Source organism: Anticarsia gemmatalis, chromosome 24, assembly GCF_050436995.1.
Source record: "Anticarsia gemmatalis isolate Benzon Research Colony breed Stoneville strain chromosome 24, ilAntGemm2 primary, whole genome shotgun sequence".
NCBI lineage: Eukaryota > Metazoa > Arthropoda > Insecta > Lepidoptera > Erebidae > Anticarsia > Anticarsia gemmatalis.
In genome coordinates this window covers 935,565-952,889 of record NC_134768.1, presented here as the reverse complement: position 1 = coordinate 952,889, position 17,325 = coordinate 935,565, and the positions used below count along the sequence as shown (strand labels likewise).

At 37.4% G+C, this 17,325-nt stretch overlaps 1 protein-coding gene across 1 annotated transcript; it reads left to right on the top strand.

Moving 5' to 3' along the window:
• The first annotated feature begins 1,760 nt into the window (after nucleotides 1–1,760).
• On the top strand, nucleotides 1,761–16,030 carry LOC142983562 (coiled-coil domain-containing protein 63-like). The gene is made up of 12 exons (XM_076130502.1): nucleotides 1,761–1,918; nucleotides 2,547–2,666; nucleotides 5,337–5,436; nucleotides 5,547–5,644; nucleotides 6,156–6,295; nucleotides 6,747–6,921; nucleotides 8,266–8,448; nucleotides 8,951–9,101; nucleotides 10,036–10,207; nucleotides 14,702–14,834; nucleotides 15,181–15,311; nucleotides 15,801–16,030. Exons 1-12 carry the CDS (start codon nucleotides 1,832–1,834, stop codon nucleotides 15,991–15,993), a joined length of 1,683 nt encoding a protein of 560 aa, XP_075986617.1. The 5' UTR covers nucleotides 1,761–1,831; the 3' UTR covers nucleotides 15,994–16,030.
• The last annotated feature ends 1,295 nt before the right edge of the window (nucleotides 16,031–17,325 follow it).

Below are 17,325 nucleotides of genomic sequence, written 5' to 3'. Positions count from 1 at the left end.
GTGCCTTTGCATACCTTCAAGAACTTTTCTAAAGAACTCTCAGTTATGCAAGGTTGCATCACGACCATTTTTACTGCTGCGCCAAAACGGCTTATTCAATTCAAATAAAATTTAACATGACGATAGATCATATCCTGGAGTGAGAAATAGAAAGGCTATTTCTTCAAGAAAAGTTACGGGCATAAGCTTACAGCTTAAAGATATATAACTTATAAAGACGGCTAATATAAAAAATGTGACTTTTTTTATTACTACTACGTACATATACCTCAGTGAAACACGTATTTCAATTACTACCAACATCCAGGTTCTAGCTGTAATCATAAAAAATTGCCTTTCGCCCATCTTACTATGAAATATAAGGTTTACCATGCATATAATATGATGTAAATATGAGAAAATATTTTATACTAGCTGACCCACGCGGTTTCGCTCACAAGTAAATATCACCACCTATATAAGCGACTAAAGAGTTCATTTTTAAAAGAACTAGCTTGTATTCGAAACCGGCGGGCTTATCACGTATCTCAGTTGACAGCTAGTATATGTCGAATTGATGGTCACTATTCAGTACATTGCTGCTTTGAAGTAACATGTTAATCACGATGATCTAAGGGAGGAAACAATGTACAGCGTAGTGGCTTTCAAATAGTTGTCAAATGAGATACGTGATTGCCCCCAGGTTTTTAACTATCTCCATACCGACTTCTATCAAAATCTGTTCTACGCTTCGGCCGTGTAAATGTAACAAACAGACTAGTTTTCGCAATTAATAAGAATTATAACCTTTGTCCAAGGGAAAATATTTCCGGGGTTAAAAACCATTCCATATATTTTCCTATAAACTATCTGGGTAACAAATTTTATCAAAATCCGTTAAGTAGTTTTGGCGCGACTGCGAAACAAACATCCATCCAATATTTCGCAGTAAGGTATAAATATTACTAAGATGTATTCACTAGAGAGAATAGTAAGCTAATATTGCTATGAAACTACAGAGTATAGTAACGTACTAAGCATATAATATATGTACCTATATCTCATCTGATACAGCACATAACAAAAATTCACTCAAACAGAATTTCATTTTTAAATCCGGCTATGAAACCAGAAACAACAAAACGTTTTATCTCTGGACAATAGAAGCACTTGTCTCTGGTACACAATAGACAACTGTAAACTCTATAAACACTATTTAATGCGATTATTTCTGTTCTTTAAAAATGAAAAATGTATTTACCTTGGGAGTATTAAGAAAATGCAGTTTGTTATTTTAAAGAACTGTTGGAATAAAGATTTCATTCTTATAACTACATTGGGAAACTTGTAGTGTGTAAGGTTATCGACAAATTTCGTGTGAAAATCTGATCAGCTCTAGCGGGCTTCGTGGGAACTATTTTCGTTGTACATTTTAAATGTCAAACTTTCGTTACTCGACAGTACCCATTGTAGAGAATCACGCTACAGGTTCAAGTACCGGAACTGAAAAATTGTTGTTAAGTGTTTACGGTTGCTACTACGAGGAAAACATAAAAGGATTGTTTACTTTACTCAATAATGAACATAAATAAAAACTAAAGAATATAAATATGTAGATCAATAAATGTTTTTCTCTGATCCGAAGTCTCGTTTATACTTTACTGACACAGCCATTTGCAAGGTAGCTGCTTTAGTCATGTAATATAAACAAAATAAAAGGAGAAGGACCTTCACACCTATTAGAAAACCCAATAATAAAATCAAAATCTAATCTAGTAAGCCACGACAATGGCTGCCACTTATTTTGCTAATCAACTTTAAGTTTATACATCGTGATATTGTATCTAACACCATGGACCCAGGCAGTCCTGAACATCAAGTCAACGACCTGGAGGTCCTGAGGAAAATGGAGGACGAACATCTGAGGTTACAGAGGCAGGTAGGACCAAAACTTGATCTTTACACTTACGATCTCCTCTGGTAATGAAAAGAGGTCAGACAGGGTCTACCACGGAGGGATATAGGCAAGCTCCAAGCTGCTACTAAGAATATTCTAATATAATGTCAGAGAATTTAGACTGTCTCCGTGGCGCAGTGGTTTAGGTCACCACGCCTCAACCATTGCGTCGGGAGGTCGTGGGTTCGATTCCCACACAAGACATTGTTTGTGCGATCCACAAATAATTGTTTCGGGTCTGGTTATGCTTTGTGTCCGTTGCTTGTATGTGTGTAAAAGTCCCCGCGACACAAGATCAACTCTTAGTGCGGGAGATGTCTTTAAAAAAAAAAATCTAAGAATGTCATTTCCTGACCGCGGAATCGTACCTGAGAGCTAAGGATGCAGTTGCGTTACATATACAGTGTGGCACTCGTAACTAGATCTGTGGGTTAGGCAACCTGAACGTGGTCATTCCATAGATGGGCGATCGCGGCTTAGTGGCAGGGCGCATAAAAAGTCGGTCTCGTCTTAAAATTTTGACACAATGCTGACCACTAACCATACGATAAAATAAACATAAACAGCTAACATAACTTCATATTATTATATGATAATATTTTGTCAACAGTTCCGCAACATCCAGATGGATCGTCTCAATCGTATCGGCTTGCACCCACAGTTTAGACGACAAGACAAACTGCTGAAAACTCTGAAAGCTGACTATATCAGCTATTGCAAGGACCTTAAGGTATAGTTTATTTATTACGCCTTTTATACCCTAATGTACAGGCAGAGGTATACGAGATACACCCACGAAAAGCCACGAAATGTAATAGGGGTTTATCACCATACACTGCGTATGCTACCAAGTTCCGGACTGCCATTTAATTATAAATAAAAATAAATTTAACCCATTAATGTCCCACTGCTGGGCAAGGGTCTCCTCCCGTAATGAGGAAGGGGTTAGGCCTTGTGTCCACCACGCTGGCCAGGTGCAATTTAATTAATCACAATAAAATTGGAAAATATGTCTGCCTAACCAGGGATACAAACCTGAGACCTTATTGATCAGCAGTCATAAACACTACGCACAGACGAATTATTAACGAATAATTTATTATCAAATCAGGCTTACTATTTTTGAGTAGCAAAGTACTAACACATACAATACACATACACTTCTATTACAGTAGTATAGTAAGAATCAATACGGACATACGCTTACAATTGGAACTAGGTACCAATTGGGAATAGAACCTGGGGACTGACAATTAGATTAACAAGATAGTTTAAATGTCATACGTGCTCTCTAATAGGTATGCCGCAGGAATTGGGCGAAAATGGACATTTGCAGAAAAGTTTAGGATATATATATTTTTTATTTTGACATAATAAGGCTTTTGTTATCGGTTTTGTGAGAATTGAGAAATTATAAACACTGACGATATCGGTTTAGAGAAAAACACATGTTTTAAGGAATTAAATATTCTCATATGTAGGTATAGGTTTTAACTGCACGTTTAGCGCAGTGGTTTAAGCGGTCACCTCGCCGCAACAACCGAAACGCCGCGTGTGGTGGGTTCGAATCCTACCCGGGACAAATCTTTGTGTGATGAGCACGAGTATTTGTTCTGAGCCTGGTTGTCAAATTATCTATATAAGTATGTATTTAGAAGAATATAAGTATGTTTATAAGTTATTTGGTTACCATAGTACAAGCTCTGCTTAGTTTGGAATCAAATTACCGTGTGTGAGTTGTCCAATAATATTTATTTATTTATTTTGTTTATAGGTAGACGAAAGCTATGTAAATAGACATAAGGTCCTGGTTTTATCTATTTCAGTCTAGTTTTGTCGTAGTTACAGACTTTTTGGCACATTTTGACACACAGTCTTAATTTGAACCACCTGAAGATGTGTCGTGGTTCACACCACGTCAGAGGCGGGAGACCGCCACTTTTACATATTACTTAAAACCTAGTCATTTAGCAACAAAGCAGTTTTCACATCATAACTACAGCATACTTATTTTAATAGCAAACGTACCCGCATGTGCGACTAGTCAATACATTTGAACACAAGGTTGGTAGTAATCGTGTAAATTCTGTCTGTCTGTCTGTCATTAGTCAGCCATTTTAGTGAGCCGGTCTTATCTGTTGTACAATTTGTACGCGTCTAGATACTATTCAGAGGTAGAAAGGTTGCTATACATTGAGGTGTAACACTGACTACTTCAAGAGCGTATTTTTTTACAAGGAACAGCAGAATGGGGCTAAATCTCGAAGAAAAATGTGACAAGCCAAAAAACGCTTGATAATGTACTTAATTATGTTTGTTTTGTGTCGTGCTTCAGTATTTAACTTTTCATACTTCTCAAATTTATTAAATAGCCTTTGACATTTCATGCGCCTTATGCTGAAATACTAAACCGAACTTTTTATAACTGTGTTTTTCACAATTATAGAAATATAATTTATTATTTAAGACAAGCATGCTACTAATCTTAAGATCTTTACACAATAGATTACTTCTCAATTAAATAACCTGTATGTATCTTGAACTAGCTGACCCGCGCAACTTCGCTTGCGTCACCTAAGAGAATGAGTCAAATTTTTCCCCGTTTTTGTAACATTTTTCGTTGCTACTCCGCTCCTAATGACCGTAGCGTGATGTTATATAGCCTATAGCCTTCCTCGATAAATGGGCAATCTAACACTGAAAGAATTTTTCAAATCGGACCAGTAGTTCCTGAGATTAGCGCGTTCAAACAAACAAACAAACAAACAAACTCTTCAGCTTTATAATATTAGTATAGATTATCGATCATCTGGAAAGTTAGAATTACGCTCTAATGTCTCCAAACCTTCGATAAAGGTTGATAAATTGAGACTGGAGTAAAATTTGTATAAAATACGTTTCGATCGCGACACGCGATTACGAGGCCAACCAGAGACAAAGGACTTTTGACAGTTGTCTATGGTGAGTCACGCGACTTTATGCGTTACTTTTTTATGGCCATGTATGACTTAGGGGTCAAATATAGGGGGTAATTGTGTTCAAGTGGTAGTACTTTTGTATTGTGAGTTCGATTCCCAGGTTGAGCAAAGAGTAAATTATATGGAACTGGTTTTAATAGTAGGTCAGAGATAAAAATAAAAGAAATTGTCCTTTTGAATTTGGTGCTAGAGTTTTGTATGTTAGTTAAGTCACATACATACATGCAAAGATACATAACTTCGCGGTTTCTTTTCATATGGGTAATCAGAGACCAAATAATGCCACTTGGTACGATCCTTATTAACTGCCCTTGCCTGACTATTAACTAACAAACATAAAAATATTTAAGTTTTATAGTCCTCAATAATATTTAAGTAATAGTTGTTAAGTCACCAATATTCAGTTACATTTCTCTATCCAGATAGCAAGATCTGGAGCCCACAAGAAAAAAGACAAGAAAATGAAGCAAGATTTAAAGAACGCGCTCATTCTTAGACTTGAAACTGAACAGGATTGTGAAGGTAAAGATATCTTAGTAATGATGATGCTGATGATTAGATAATCGGTAGAATTCGCGCTAAATTAGTAGCTCGATTTTAATGTGTATTTTCATACACAAATATTGTTATAGGCGGCGCTACAATCACTCAACAAATTGAAGAGCTGCTGCAGAGAAATTACAAAGATTCTGATGTTTGGAGAAAAATCGCTGACACAGCAGAAGGACATGTAAGTACCTTCCTTTAACTAACCCGCTCTCGCTACGGGTCTTTTTACAGAATGAAACAGTTCATAGTCTACCAAGCTGGGTAATAGTGAATTGAGGCACTACTTTCTATAAGGAACTGTGTTAAAAACTAGGTGCCAGTTTTTATGGCGATCTTTTCCGTTACTGTTATGATTTATTTACAAGAAAAATAGCCTAACATTTATATTTGGTCGGGGAAAAAGTCTTTTCGTATTATAGTATGTATGAATTTGTAATAAAAGCTCGATATTTGGTTACCTCACGAGCTCACTGAATGAAACCTAATGAACTGTGTACTCATTTGTGATTCTTGAAGCCAAAGAGATTTTTTTTACAAAATCATACAAACTATAATGCGAAAAGACTTTTTCCCCGACCTAATATTTAATGCTATTGATAGCTCATTTATTGGAGCACAATACTCTTCATTGGAAAAAGGACACACAGACAGCAAGACTTTAAGAAGGGGATAATGTAAAATCTTTCTTTTAGTTGAATGAGCGTCGTCTTCAAAGTGAGCATCGTCTGGTGTCAACTGAGAACAAACTGGAGACAGCCCAGCTTCGCTTCAATGCTGTACAAGCAGAAAACCAGAAGATAAGGAAAGAGATCAACCATATGTTAATAGACCGGTAAGAATCATTGCTGCTGGAAGCGTGGTCAAATGCATGAATCGGAAAACGCCGTTAAGATCAAGACAATCTCTGCAATAATTCATTTTATTACTTACTTACGCAATGTTTATGCAACTAAATTTTAAAGTTTATGATAATAAGTAATGAGGTTCTGGATTTCATTCTCACAGAGAGCAAATATTTGTGCGATAGCCAAAGTAGCACGTGCATAGTGTTTGATATGCAGAAGAAAAGTAATAATAACTAGAAATCATTTTTTTAAATATATCTTCAGAACTCAATATTCTTCTTTTTCTGAACTAGAAAATCTTAGATTAGAATATCATAGAACTAGAAAGTCTCTACGGTCACCTTATGGATTGTCAAGATTTTCAAAAAATAAGAATCCTATTTTCTGAACTAGGAGATCAAATTTTTAGATGGAAATGTTTTACTTTCATATACACAGGGCACTTTTCAACCAAGCCTGGGACAAAATGATAGGAGCTCTACGAAAGGGAAAGAAGTTCCTATCGGATCTGTTCGAATCTTCCACCTTGGCTTACGACCAGAGAGACGAGTGGGTCACCAAGCTGAGGTCTATTCAGGAGAAGGGCAAGATTGATCAGATGTTGCAGATACAGGTACAGGTCTTTCTAAAAGATTTTTACATCAATTATGAGAAGGACTTATTAGGCTCGTTAAAGTTAGATATGACATGCCGTGGTGCAGTAACTAAGGTGGTTCTCTGGTCACTCATAACTTTTAAACTCACGCGTTGCATGTTTAATATATAATAGGATACGGGATTTAACGCAAACACGCATTTTACCTTAAAATGCAATAGGTTAGCTCACAGAATAGGGACACGGTTAGTGTATAATGTGATAGCGGTTGGAGAAATCAAAATATGAGGGTGGATGGACATTCGTCCGCCTCATATACACGAAGTCCTGTCATCGCTGCTCCAGTTAGCCTGCGACCACGGCGAGTTCAACCTGCGCCGAAACGTTAGGTTTTGATCACAACCTGGATTTGATACTCATACGTAAATATAGTCTTTCTTGAGGGTCTTTGCCACTTTATGTAAATGGCTCATGCCGAAAATTATATTATTTGTCGCGACATTCCGAGGAGCAATGGTTAGGGTAGCTACCACGCTGCTACCAGTGCGTTGTAGGTTCGATTTCACTTCCAGCCATTAGTATTCTGTTTTTCTACAACTATCTGGTTTCGGCCCGGTTCTTATTTGACTACTTTTAATAGTTTTATCATTTATTGGAGAGTTATTTTAGAGGGTTATGTTAACGACACAAGTGCGGTTGAATAAAACTACTATCGAGTGCTATTTATTAGTAAGTCAACTTAATCCAAATACCAATACCAGTTATTATGAATGCATTTACACACAGCATCAATTTCAACCCGTCACACTACAAGTTATCTTATTATAAATTGTTTTGTACTAAATCCGATTCAAGTGCGCAATCCAGTACTGATCTATATTAATATTATTAAATCGAAATAACTTTGTCCGTCCGTTATAAATAAATAATTATAAATTAACTAGCTGACCTGGCAAACGTTGTTATGCCATATACCTAAATAAAAAAAGTGTCACCTAGGGGTATGAAAAATAGATGTTGGCCAATTCTCAGACTTACTTAATATGCTCACAAAATTTCATGAGAATCGGTCAAGCCGTTTCGGAGGAGTATGGCAACGAAAACTGTGACGCGAGAATTTTATATATTAGATGTGGACGGATAAAAATGTTATGCTTGGTTTCACCGCTTTTAAAAATCTATCAGATTCCTTATCAGATGGAATTCTGACAGTAGTAATTCATTAATCTGGCAGATAATTTATCTAAGACTTAATCATAAGTTGAGACACTGACCCTCCAACAGCAAATTCTGGTTTTTATTAATGTATCTCGTAAGAAGGTTCTTTTAGGATGCATAAATAAAACCTAAATATTTTTCTAGGAAATGCGAGATCTAATAAAAGCCTACGACCACGAGCTGAAACTATACCACTTCTTAGCCACTAAGGGTCTGACGAGAATCAACGAGAAGCAGAAGCGACGGGAAGAAGAACAGGAGAGAAGGGAAGAAGCTGAGATACGAGAACAGTATCAATACTTTAGTAAACTGTTTGAAGATATTTGTGTAAGTATACTTTTTAACACGCTTTTATCGGCTTCAGATGCATATATGATATGTAACGGAACGTTATTTTAACGAACTATGAAATGTGAAAATAAACTTTTGAAAAGAAAACCTATTATGAACGACAGGCATAATTTATACAGCTCGTCCAGTTATCCTCGGCAAGATTTCCGAGATAAGCGAATTTTAAGTAAAAAGAATCTAACATATATATGCAAAACTAATAATAATAATAAAAAAACACTCTTATTAAAAAAAATAGAATAATATTTTTTTCTCATAATTTTCGGTCCATTCTTCATATGAACCTATGGATGGCTAAGTAACATTTAATACGCGGGACAAAGTATTACTTAATGTTTTTACAGTAACAGCCCAAAAGTTCGACAACATGTCCGCTAAACGCCAAAAGACGATTTGCAGTGTAGTTTGCCATAAGTTCGATATGGCTCTATTAGCTGCACCTGCTGAATTAACTCTAAAGCAACCTATTTAAACACAGGACTACACAGAGAGTTCAGACCCGAAGTCTATCATCAAGCAGTTTACACAGCGGGAGCAGCAGAACGACTCCATATACAAACTGTTGACAGACTTCTGTGCTGAGAACGAAGTGCTACGCCGTGATGTTAAGCGTATACGTCAGGATGCTTGTAAGACAAACCAAACCCTTAATTAACCACCCTTAACCCATTAATGTCTCACGGCTGGGCAAGGGTCTCCTCCCGTAATGAGGGAGGGGTTAGGCCTTGAGTCCACCAAATACTTAGTTTTGCAAATATTAATTTGTATCTTGTCCTAATCTTATGTGAAACCCATTGAATCAATCTTCTTCTTCTTATCGTATGGTTAGTGGTCAACCTAGTGTCAAAGTTGTTCAAGTCGCCCGAAGGCCTTTGACGTGACTTAACGACTGTTATCTTAATCGACAACAACCGGGACCGACTTTTTACGTGCCCTCCGAAGCACGGAGACGCCCAGTTCAAATACCACTATGCGGTCACCCATCTATGGAATGACCGCGCCAACGGTTGCTTTACCCACAGATCGTTTACCGACCGGTGAGCGTAACTGGCTATGGGCGCCTCATATTGAATCAATTAGGATACGATTTAGCAGGGTGATAAGTTATATCTTGGGATGGAATATAGGCTCTTATTCATAAAAAATGTGAAGTTATGAAAGGCTTATAAAGAGTTTTGTTTCTTTCACTCCTTAGCAAAATGTAAAAGAGAAAACATATTGTAGTAGTTGTTTAACTAAAATTGGTTTATAGTGTGTTTATGAATAAGAAGGATAGACTCCAGTGTTTGAGCTTTTAACTAATTATTATTATAAATTAAATGCGAACGTTTTGGCATGGTCTTGGATGAAAACTGAATTGATGAGTTGATTTAGATGATTGATAGGCTATCAGGACATAAGCGATAAATGAAAACAAGCTTGCAACACTTCTAAACCGTTAGGCACTGAACGCAAAATCTACTCAAAATTTATTTATGGGGGTCTCGAGTTTGATTCCCAGGTGACGTTTAAAATCTCTTCTCCTTTTTATAAATTTAGTAATAAAATCCTGACAATCCACAGGTGACCGCCGAGACTGGAATGAGAACGCAGAAGAAACGAGACAGAACAAGCTGGCTAAATTACAACAACAGGTGGAGGAACAGAGAGGGAAGACCGAGGTCCTCAGAACTAACATGGAACATAAAACACAATATCTTAACGATACCATGACTAAAGTTGCTGACATATTCAAGTAAGTGACTCAAAATATTGACATACATTTACGTTGCGCAGTGGTTTAGGTACCCACGTCGCTACCATTGTGTCAGAAGGTCGTGGGTTCGATTCCCGCTCCTGACACTTATTGGTGCGATCCACAAATAATTGTCCCGGGTCGATTGTACTTTGTGTCCGTTGTTTGTATGTTTGTAAAAGTCCCCGCGACACAAGTCTTTAAAAAAAACTTAAATACTTAATATTTCTATTGCCATTGTGGTCCAAATGATAAGCTCAGTATCTGCTGATTACGATGACTTAGATTTGATTCCCGTGTTTGAAGAAATGTTTTTAGATTGTTCCAATTTCCGGGATTTTTGAGCTGGGAGTTAAGTAACGTGTCTGACATATGTATATCGGAAGGCTTACCCAGCCTTTCGATACACTTATAAATAAGTATGTTTCGTGTGAGAATTGAACCTAGCAAACTTGGCACAGGGGCGTTATTATATATTTTTCTACCGTAGATTTATATCCCAGACTTTCTGTATTCTTATACCTTACCTAGTTACCAATATTAATTATAACTTTTTCACATTGAAAAACTAATTACCTTTTCCTGACAAGTTAATTAGTATCTGAACATTACTAATGCAGATGCTCCGACTATAAATAGCCCAGACTTAAAGAATGAATTATTTAATTTGTAATTTGAAGTCTCTTCTCATTGGTTCTACATTCCTAATAGGGATAAAATCGTTAATTTTGATAATCGTAAACGTATTTCGGAATACGAAAAATAAATTTGAAGCAGTTTAAAGTCTACAAATGTCTTCATCAGCCCATCCTTTCTTCCAACTATGTTGGAGTCGGCTGCCAGTCTTACCCGATGCAGCTGGATACCAGTATTTTACATGGAGCGACTGCCTATTGGACCTCCACAACCCAGTTACCTGGGTTATAACACAATATCTCTCGGTAAGACTGGTTGTCAGACTTTTATGCTTCTAACTACTGGTAACGACTAACAAAGATCTTTGAATACTTAATAAAACCCGAAGTAACTCGGTATGTATAATGCGGTCACCCATCCACGGAACAAGCTCAGCAAGCGTAGCTTAACTTGAGAGATCGATTCACGTTGACTGATGTTATTTAGCCACGATCTCCTACTGAAAAGTATTAATCCCATATTAAATGGGGCTACAAATATTATCTTATAATCTTTTAAAACACGTAAAACTTTACTTTAATACAACTAAGTGTCCACCCATCAAAATACACACCACAAAAGCATCACTTAACTCACTCAATCGTTCATATAAATTCAAAATATTTTCCCACTGTAACTTCAACTCTAACTGTACACAAATAAGGTATAATTTTCAAACAAACCACATAACTAGTGATATCCATCTCATAGCTATTACGCACGACATTGTCCGGCTTAATAGAATTTCATCGAAATTGCACTGGCTTGAATCAACACATGCCCTAATGAACTTAGTGGGATACCATTGATGTTGTCTCTATCAATATGATACTATCTTGATGATAATTATCTATATGAGCATCGCAATTACAGTACATACATCAATCTTATCCAGTTACCGGATGGTAAACGATCAGTGGTTTAAGCAACTCTTGGCGCGCTCAATCTATGCATGGGTGACCGCATAGTCATATTTAAACTGAGCGTCTCCGTGCTTCGAAGTGCACCATGAACCATGTGAAAGGCCCTTCGGGCGGCTTGAACAACTTTGACACTAGGTTGACCATCAACCATACGACTAAATAGAATCAGTCTTGTTATACCCGAAGGTGAAGGTAGTCATCAGAAAGAAGGTAGTCGTATATCAGTCAGAATACTAATAAAAGAATAAAATTGAGTGATTAGTTACCTAAATGTCACTATGCTAAACCACTCCACCGATTTTAATGAAAGTTCAAGATCCAGGATTAAAAATACGTAACATTTTTCAAAAACCAGTAATAATGAGACTGAAATGTAGGATAAAGGGTTTTATACGCGAAAAATCGTATGAATACTCGTATGGCACTCATATGCGTAGTGCATAGGTATCTTACAGTTTTAAATTAATTAATTCACTCTAGAAATATATCCTTTCGTTAGATTAATAATGTAATATGTAAGCCAAAGGTCTCCCAAAGTAGTGTCGGTATAATTAATCCATCAGTAATGATCAAAGTGTCAGAGCCGCGTGTCGCACTAACGCGCGTTTGATGGTAATGACACGGCACGTCGCGGCACGTCACGGCACGTCACGACACGTCACGGCACGTCATGACGTGTCGTTTGTGGCGTACTGATTGTAATTTGTATTGTTGTGCTTTTGAGCGTGAAGTCTTGGGTTCGATTAGGTAAGTCAATATACTAAATTGACCAGCAGCGCAATTTTGTATAATCTGTTAAATCTGATAAATGTCAAACTGTCATTTTTAAATGTTCTGCCAAAATAGTTCTTACGGAGCCCGGTAGAGGCGTTAAACAGATTTTCGTAAAAAAATACTCGATAGCTAGCCGGTTGTCAGTAATCGATAATAGTAGAGAATCGAGCTACAGGATACCATAAAAAAATAAGTTGTAACTTATTGTACACGCCAAATAACTTTGTGTGTCTGAATCTAGCAGCAAGAAGACCCATCCCCGGCATTAGGGAAGAAATAAAATAAGTTATTTTTATTTTATTTTATTACATGGTTAGTGGACAACCTAATTTCAAAGTTGTACAAGCCGCCAGAAAGGCTCATGACATGGCTTAACGACTGTCATGTACACTCCAAAGCACGGATACGCTTAATTCAAATACTAGTAAGCGGTCACCCATCTATGTAATAACCGTGCCAAGGGTAACTTAACTCGCAGATCGTATTTGGTGACCGCTACTGGATTAGAGTCCTTCAGAAATAAGTTAAATCGCTGGATACCAAATGGGCCTGTAGGTATAAGAGTAACTTTCTAAGGGTCATTTAAGTTCATACATCGATCAAGTTAACTATTAACTGTACAATACAAGCAGTTACCTTTTATCCAACAATACTTTCGAACCAATCAATCTATGTTGCTTTAAGAAATTGATCGGATTACTTCTATTTACTGCGAAAATAATTCACTTGAAACTTAATTTATAGTTTAATGTTAAGAAAATCTATATTTTTGATGAAATTAGGACCAATCTCACTGTTTATGTAGAAGTATCAGTAATCCACTGCTTGATAAAATGACAGCAAATATTGTATGAAAATATTTGTCCAAATTCCACCGCATAAGGTACTTACAAGGTAAGGTATTTACAAGTGTAACCGGGATTTAGACGTTTGTATTATATTATCACAGTTGCATTTTATTTACTTGATATTATTTACTTCATACAAAGATGAGATTCTCAAATTGAAAGATTTTTTTTTAAGGGAGTTATAGAACAAAGAGAGTGCATTTTTACATTTAGCGGCACTATAAATAATTTGCTGCAGGAACGGTTGGTTTCAATAAAACTGGCCACTGACCAAATAACAGCCAGAAAAAAACATTTTTACCAATCCGTGTTTTTATTCTGTTTAACCCAAGAAGCGAAAATATATATAAGCACTGTTTTTTTTTAAATAAGACCCTTATAAAATTGTTTGCTAGTGGCAAAAGTTTAAAGCACAACTATTTAAAACAACAACGAACCTTGTGCCGCCATTTTAAACCAGCATTTTTTATTGACTTTGAGTGAGTTTAAATAATAAATAACGGTACTCGGTACTCATGACTACGCGTCCATTTTGACTGGCGTGTACATTTGTACTCATTTACTACATTGTATCAACGTTTATGTATGTATGTATGTATGTAACAGTACAGCAGAAGGTTTTGTAAAACAAATGAGTATTTACTACGACTACCTCAATTGGGCCCAGGGCTTTGTAAAAGAAATGAGTGTTTACTATAAAAAAAATACATAAATTTAACCCATTAATGTCCCACTGCTGGGCAATGGTCGCCTCCCGTAATGAGGGAGGGGTTAGGCCTTGAGTCCACCACGCTGGCCAAGTGCGGGGTGGGGACTTACTATAACTACTTTTATGTTAAAGAGGTAGTGTATAGCGTCTACGGTGAAAGAGATTCTATGCGATTTCCTAGTTGTAAACTTAAAATAGCTTTTTAGTGTGATGAAACTAAATTAGAATTTAGATTTACAAAACAAGCGACCGAGTGTACTTGAAATATAGGGGAGAGGATTTTTCTCAGTGGGACACAGAAAGAGGAATCAAGAAAAGTATTATACAATTTCTCCAAAGCCGAAAAAAAACATCACCAACGTGAACTTCCATTCTAAAATACTTACTTACTTCCCGAAAAAAATACTTACGAAACGAATTATTTCGGCTCGAAGCAAGATTCAAACTCAAAACCTCTACGTTACAATTTATCAATCATTAACACCATTGATAAGCAACAGAGTTTCACGCAAAATATAAAGCATTCTAATAGAATTAAGACAGTGTATATCTTTCTTTCTTGCAGCATGCTGGACTGCAGCCTCGAGCCATTCCAGAACCTTCTCGGAGACAAGCACCCTTCCCTGTACCAGCTAGGCCTGACCCTTCTCCTCATCACGGAAAAAATCAAGGAATATAAGGAGATTGTCTGTTATAACGTAAGACAGTTGATATAATAGTGTGTGTATTAGAAATACAAAAAATAGTTATCGCTAGTTCCAACGGTGAATAAAAACATCGTGTTGCAACCTTGCATGGCTAAAAGATCTTTAACACAGTTCTTGAAGGTATGCAAAATCCCTTACCACACTTGGCCAGCATTGTGGACTTAAAGACTAACCCCTCCTTCATAATGTGAGGAGAATCTTGCTCAGCAGTGGGACAGTATTTCCAACTTGTCGCAGTGAAGTAGTTCCAATGAAACTATCCACGCCAACCAACTTTGCCATATCAACAAATGCAATTTTTTACAACTATTTTATATGATAACCTTTTATTTTTCAGGAGCGTATAGTGCAGAAGAAGGCTGTGAAAATTAGCTACGTTCAGAAGAAGTACACCATCAGCACGAAGCTGCCTACAATGTTGGCTCCACTGCCGATCACCGTGCGAGTACCAGCTGAGACATGTCCAGCGTATGTAGACCCCTTGATACTTATCATTTGTTAGTAATGAGAGGTCAGTCACTGTCCAAAGTCCGTAGACCCTTCTTTGTTTTATTATTTGTTAATATTGAAACCAATAATAATTTGTTAATTTTGGACACGAATAGCAGGAGATAGAGAGGACTGGAAGAAAATGGGGGAGGCCTTTGCCCAGCAGTGGGACAGTACGGGCTAACAAAAAAAAAAAAAAAAAATATTGAAACATCTAGGTTAATAGACAGCTCCTATTTTCAAATAGTGTATCCAAACTTAACTGCCTTTGTGGTTTGTGGAGAAGTCTCAGGTCCGATTCCCGAGCCGGGCAATCTGCTATTGGGCTTTTCTAATATAATATTCTAGAAGTTTGGTAATGTCCCCGGTATAAAACAATAGGCCTATTACATGAAATAATTTACGAAACGGTGCACTTTCGAATGCAAAACATTTAAGTAAAATAAATGTTGTTTCTCTTACTTCCAGTTGCGTAGAAACCCGTTGGCTATCCAGAATATCGGACGGCATAGAACTACCGTTAGACAAGCAAGGAGTTAGAGAGGCACTAGCCGAGCTGTCTGCTGATCCCGCTTACCTCCCGAGTGACAGGATCCATACACTCACAGACTGCAAAGTGCCACGGAGCCGAGCTATATTGGCTATGAGATATATGAACTAGAATGTGATGATTTATAATAAAGGTATTATTTTCTGTGTATTATTTTTGCCTTGGAAAGTAAAGCCGTTGACCGTTCTATATGAGGCGCCCATAGCCAGTTGCGGTCACCGGTCGGTAAACGATCTGTGGGTTAAGTAATCCTTGGCGCGGTCACTCAATAGATGGGTAACCGCAAAGTGGTATTTGAACTGGGCGTCTCCGTTCTTCGGAGGGAAGAAGAAGAAGAAGAGAAGCTGTTCTATGGGGTTATGAGAGTTCTTCTTCTTATCGTATGGTTAGTGGTCAACCTAGTGTCAAAGTTGTTCAAGCCGCCCGAGAGGCCTTTGACGTAGCTTAGCGATTGTTATTTTAGTAGACAACAGCCGGGACCAACTTTTTACGTGCCCTCCGTACCGCGGAGACGCCCAGTTCAAGTAACACTGTACGGTCACCCATCTATAGAATGACCGCGCCACCGGTTGCTTAACCCACAGATCGTTTATCGACCGGTGAGCGCAACTGGCTACGGGCGCCTTTTATCAATGAAAATATCACTAAACACTCTAAACAGTCACCCATCTATGAAACATCCTCACCAAACGTTGCTTTACCTACAGATCTTTTACACCCCTCTGAGCAGTAGCTATGTGTTAAAAGTAATGTAATTCGATTCCCGTTCACTAACAAAATAAACGTATAAAGTTGAGCGCACATAGCTGTGATAGTTCTTGAGTGATGAGCACACAAACTAATTAAATTCCTGTGTATACACGGAACTATATTTTATTTGCTTCTGGTTTTAAACACGTGGTGCAGTGGTTAGTAGTCTCCTTGTGGCTTATAAATGTGTATTGTAGGTTTGTTCGCGCCCATTGCCAGTTGCGCTCAACGGTCGGTAAACGATCTGTGGGTTAAGCAAACTTTGGCGCGGTTATTCTATAGATGGGTGACCGCATAGTGGTATTTGAGCTGGGCGTCTCCGTGCTTCGGAGGGCACGTAAAAAGTCGGTCCTGGTTGTTATCTATAAAGATAAAACTCGTTGAGCCATGTCAAAGGCCTTCGGGCGGCTTGAACAACTTTGACACTAGGTTGACCACTAACCATACGATAAAAAGAAGACAGTAAAGAGGTTGCTTTTTTGACCTCCGCCTACCTACATATATGGTAAGAAGGCGTGATTTTACATATTATAAAGAAGCTCTACATTTGGTTCCCTATTTGGACTATTATAATTCTGACTTATTTTTATGTAGCGTCTCCCTCTGTCACAATAAATTAAAACATATACAATTTAAGTCTTTTTTCGAGGTACATAAGCTTAACATAAAAGTAAAACACGTCGAGATTTTAGC

Coding starts and splice junctions, on each gene's coding strand:
- LOC142983562 (XM_076130502.1), top strand. CDS start 1,832: ATGGACCCAGGCAGTCCTGAACATCAAGTCAACGACCTGGAGGTCCTG. Junction 5,437..5,546: donor AACTGAACAGGATTGTGAAG/GTAAAGATATCT, acceptor ATATTGTTATAG/GCGGCGCTACAATCACTCAA. Junction 6,296..6,746: donor AACCATATGTTAATAGACCG/GTAAGAATCATT, acceptor TCATATACACAG/GGCACTTTTCAACCAAGCCT.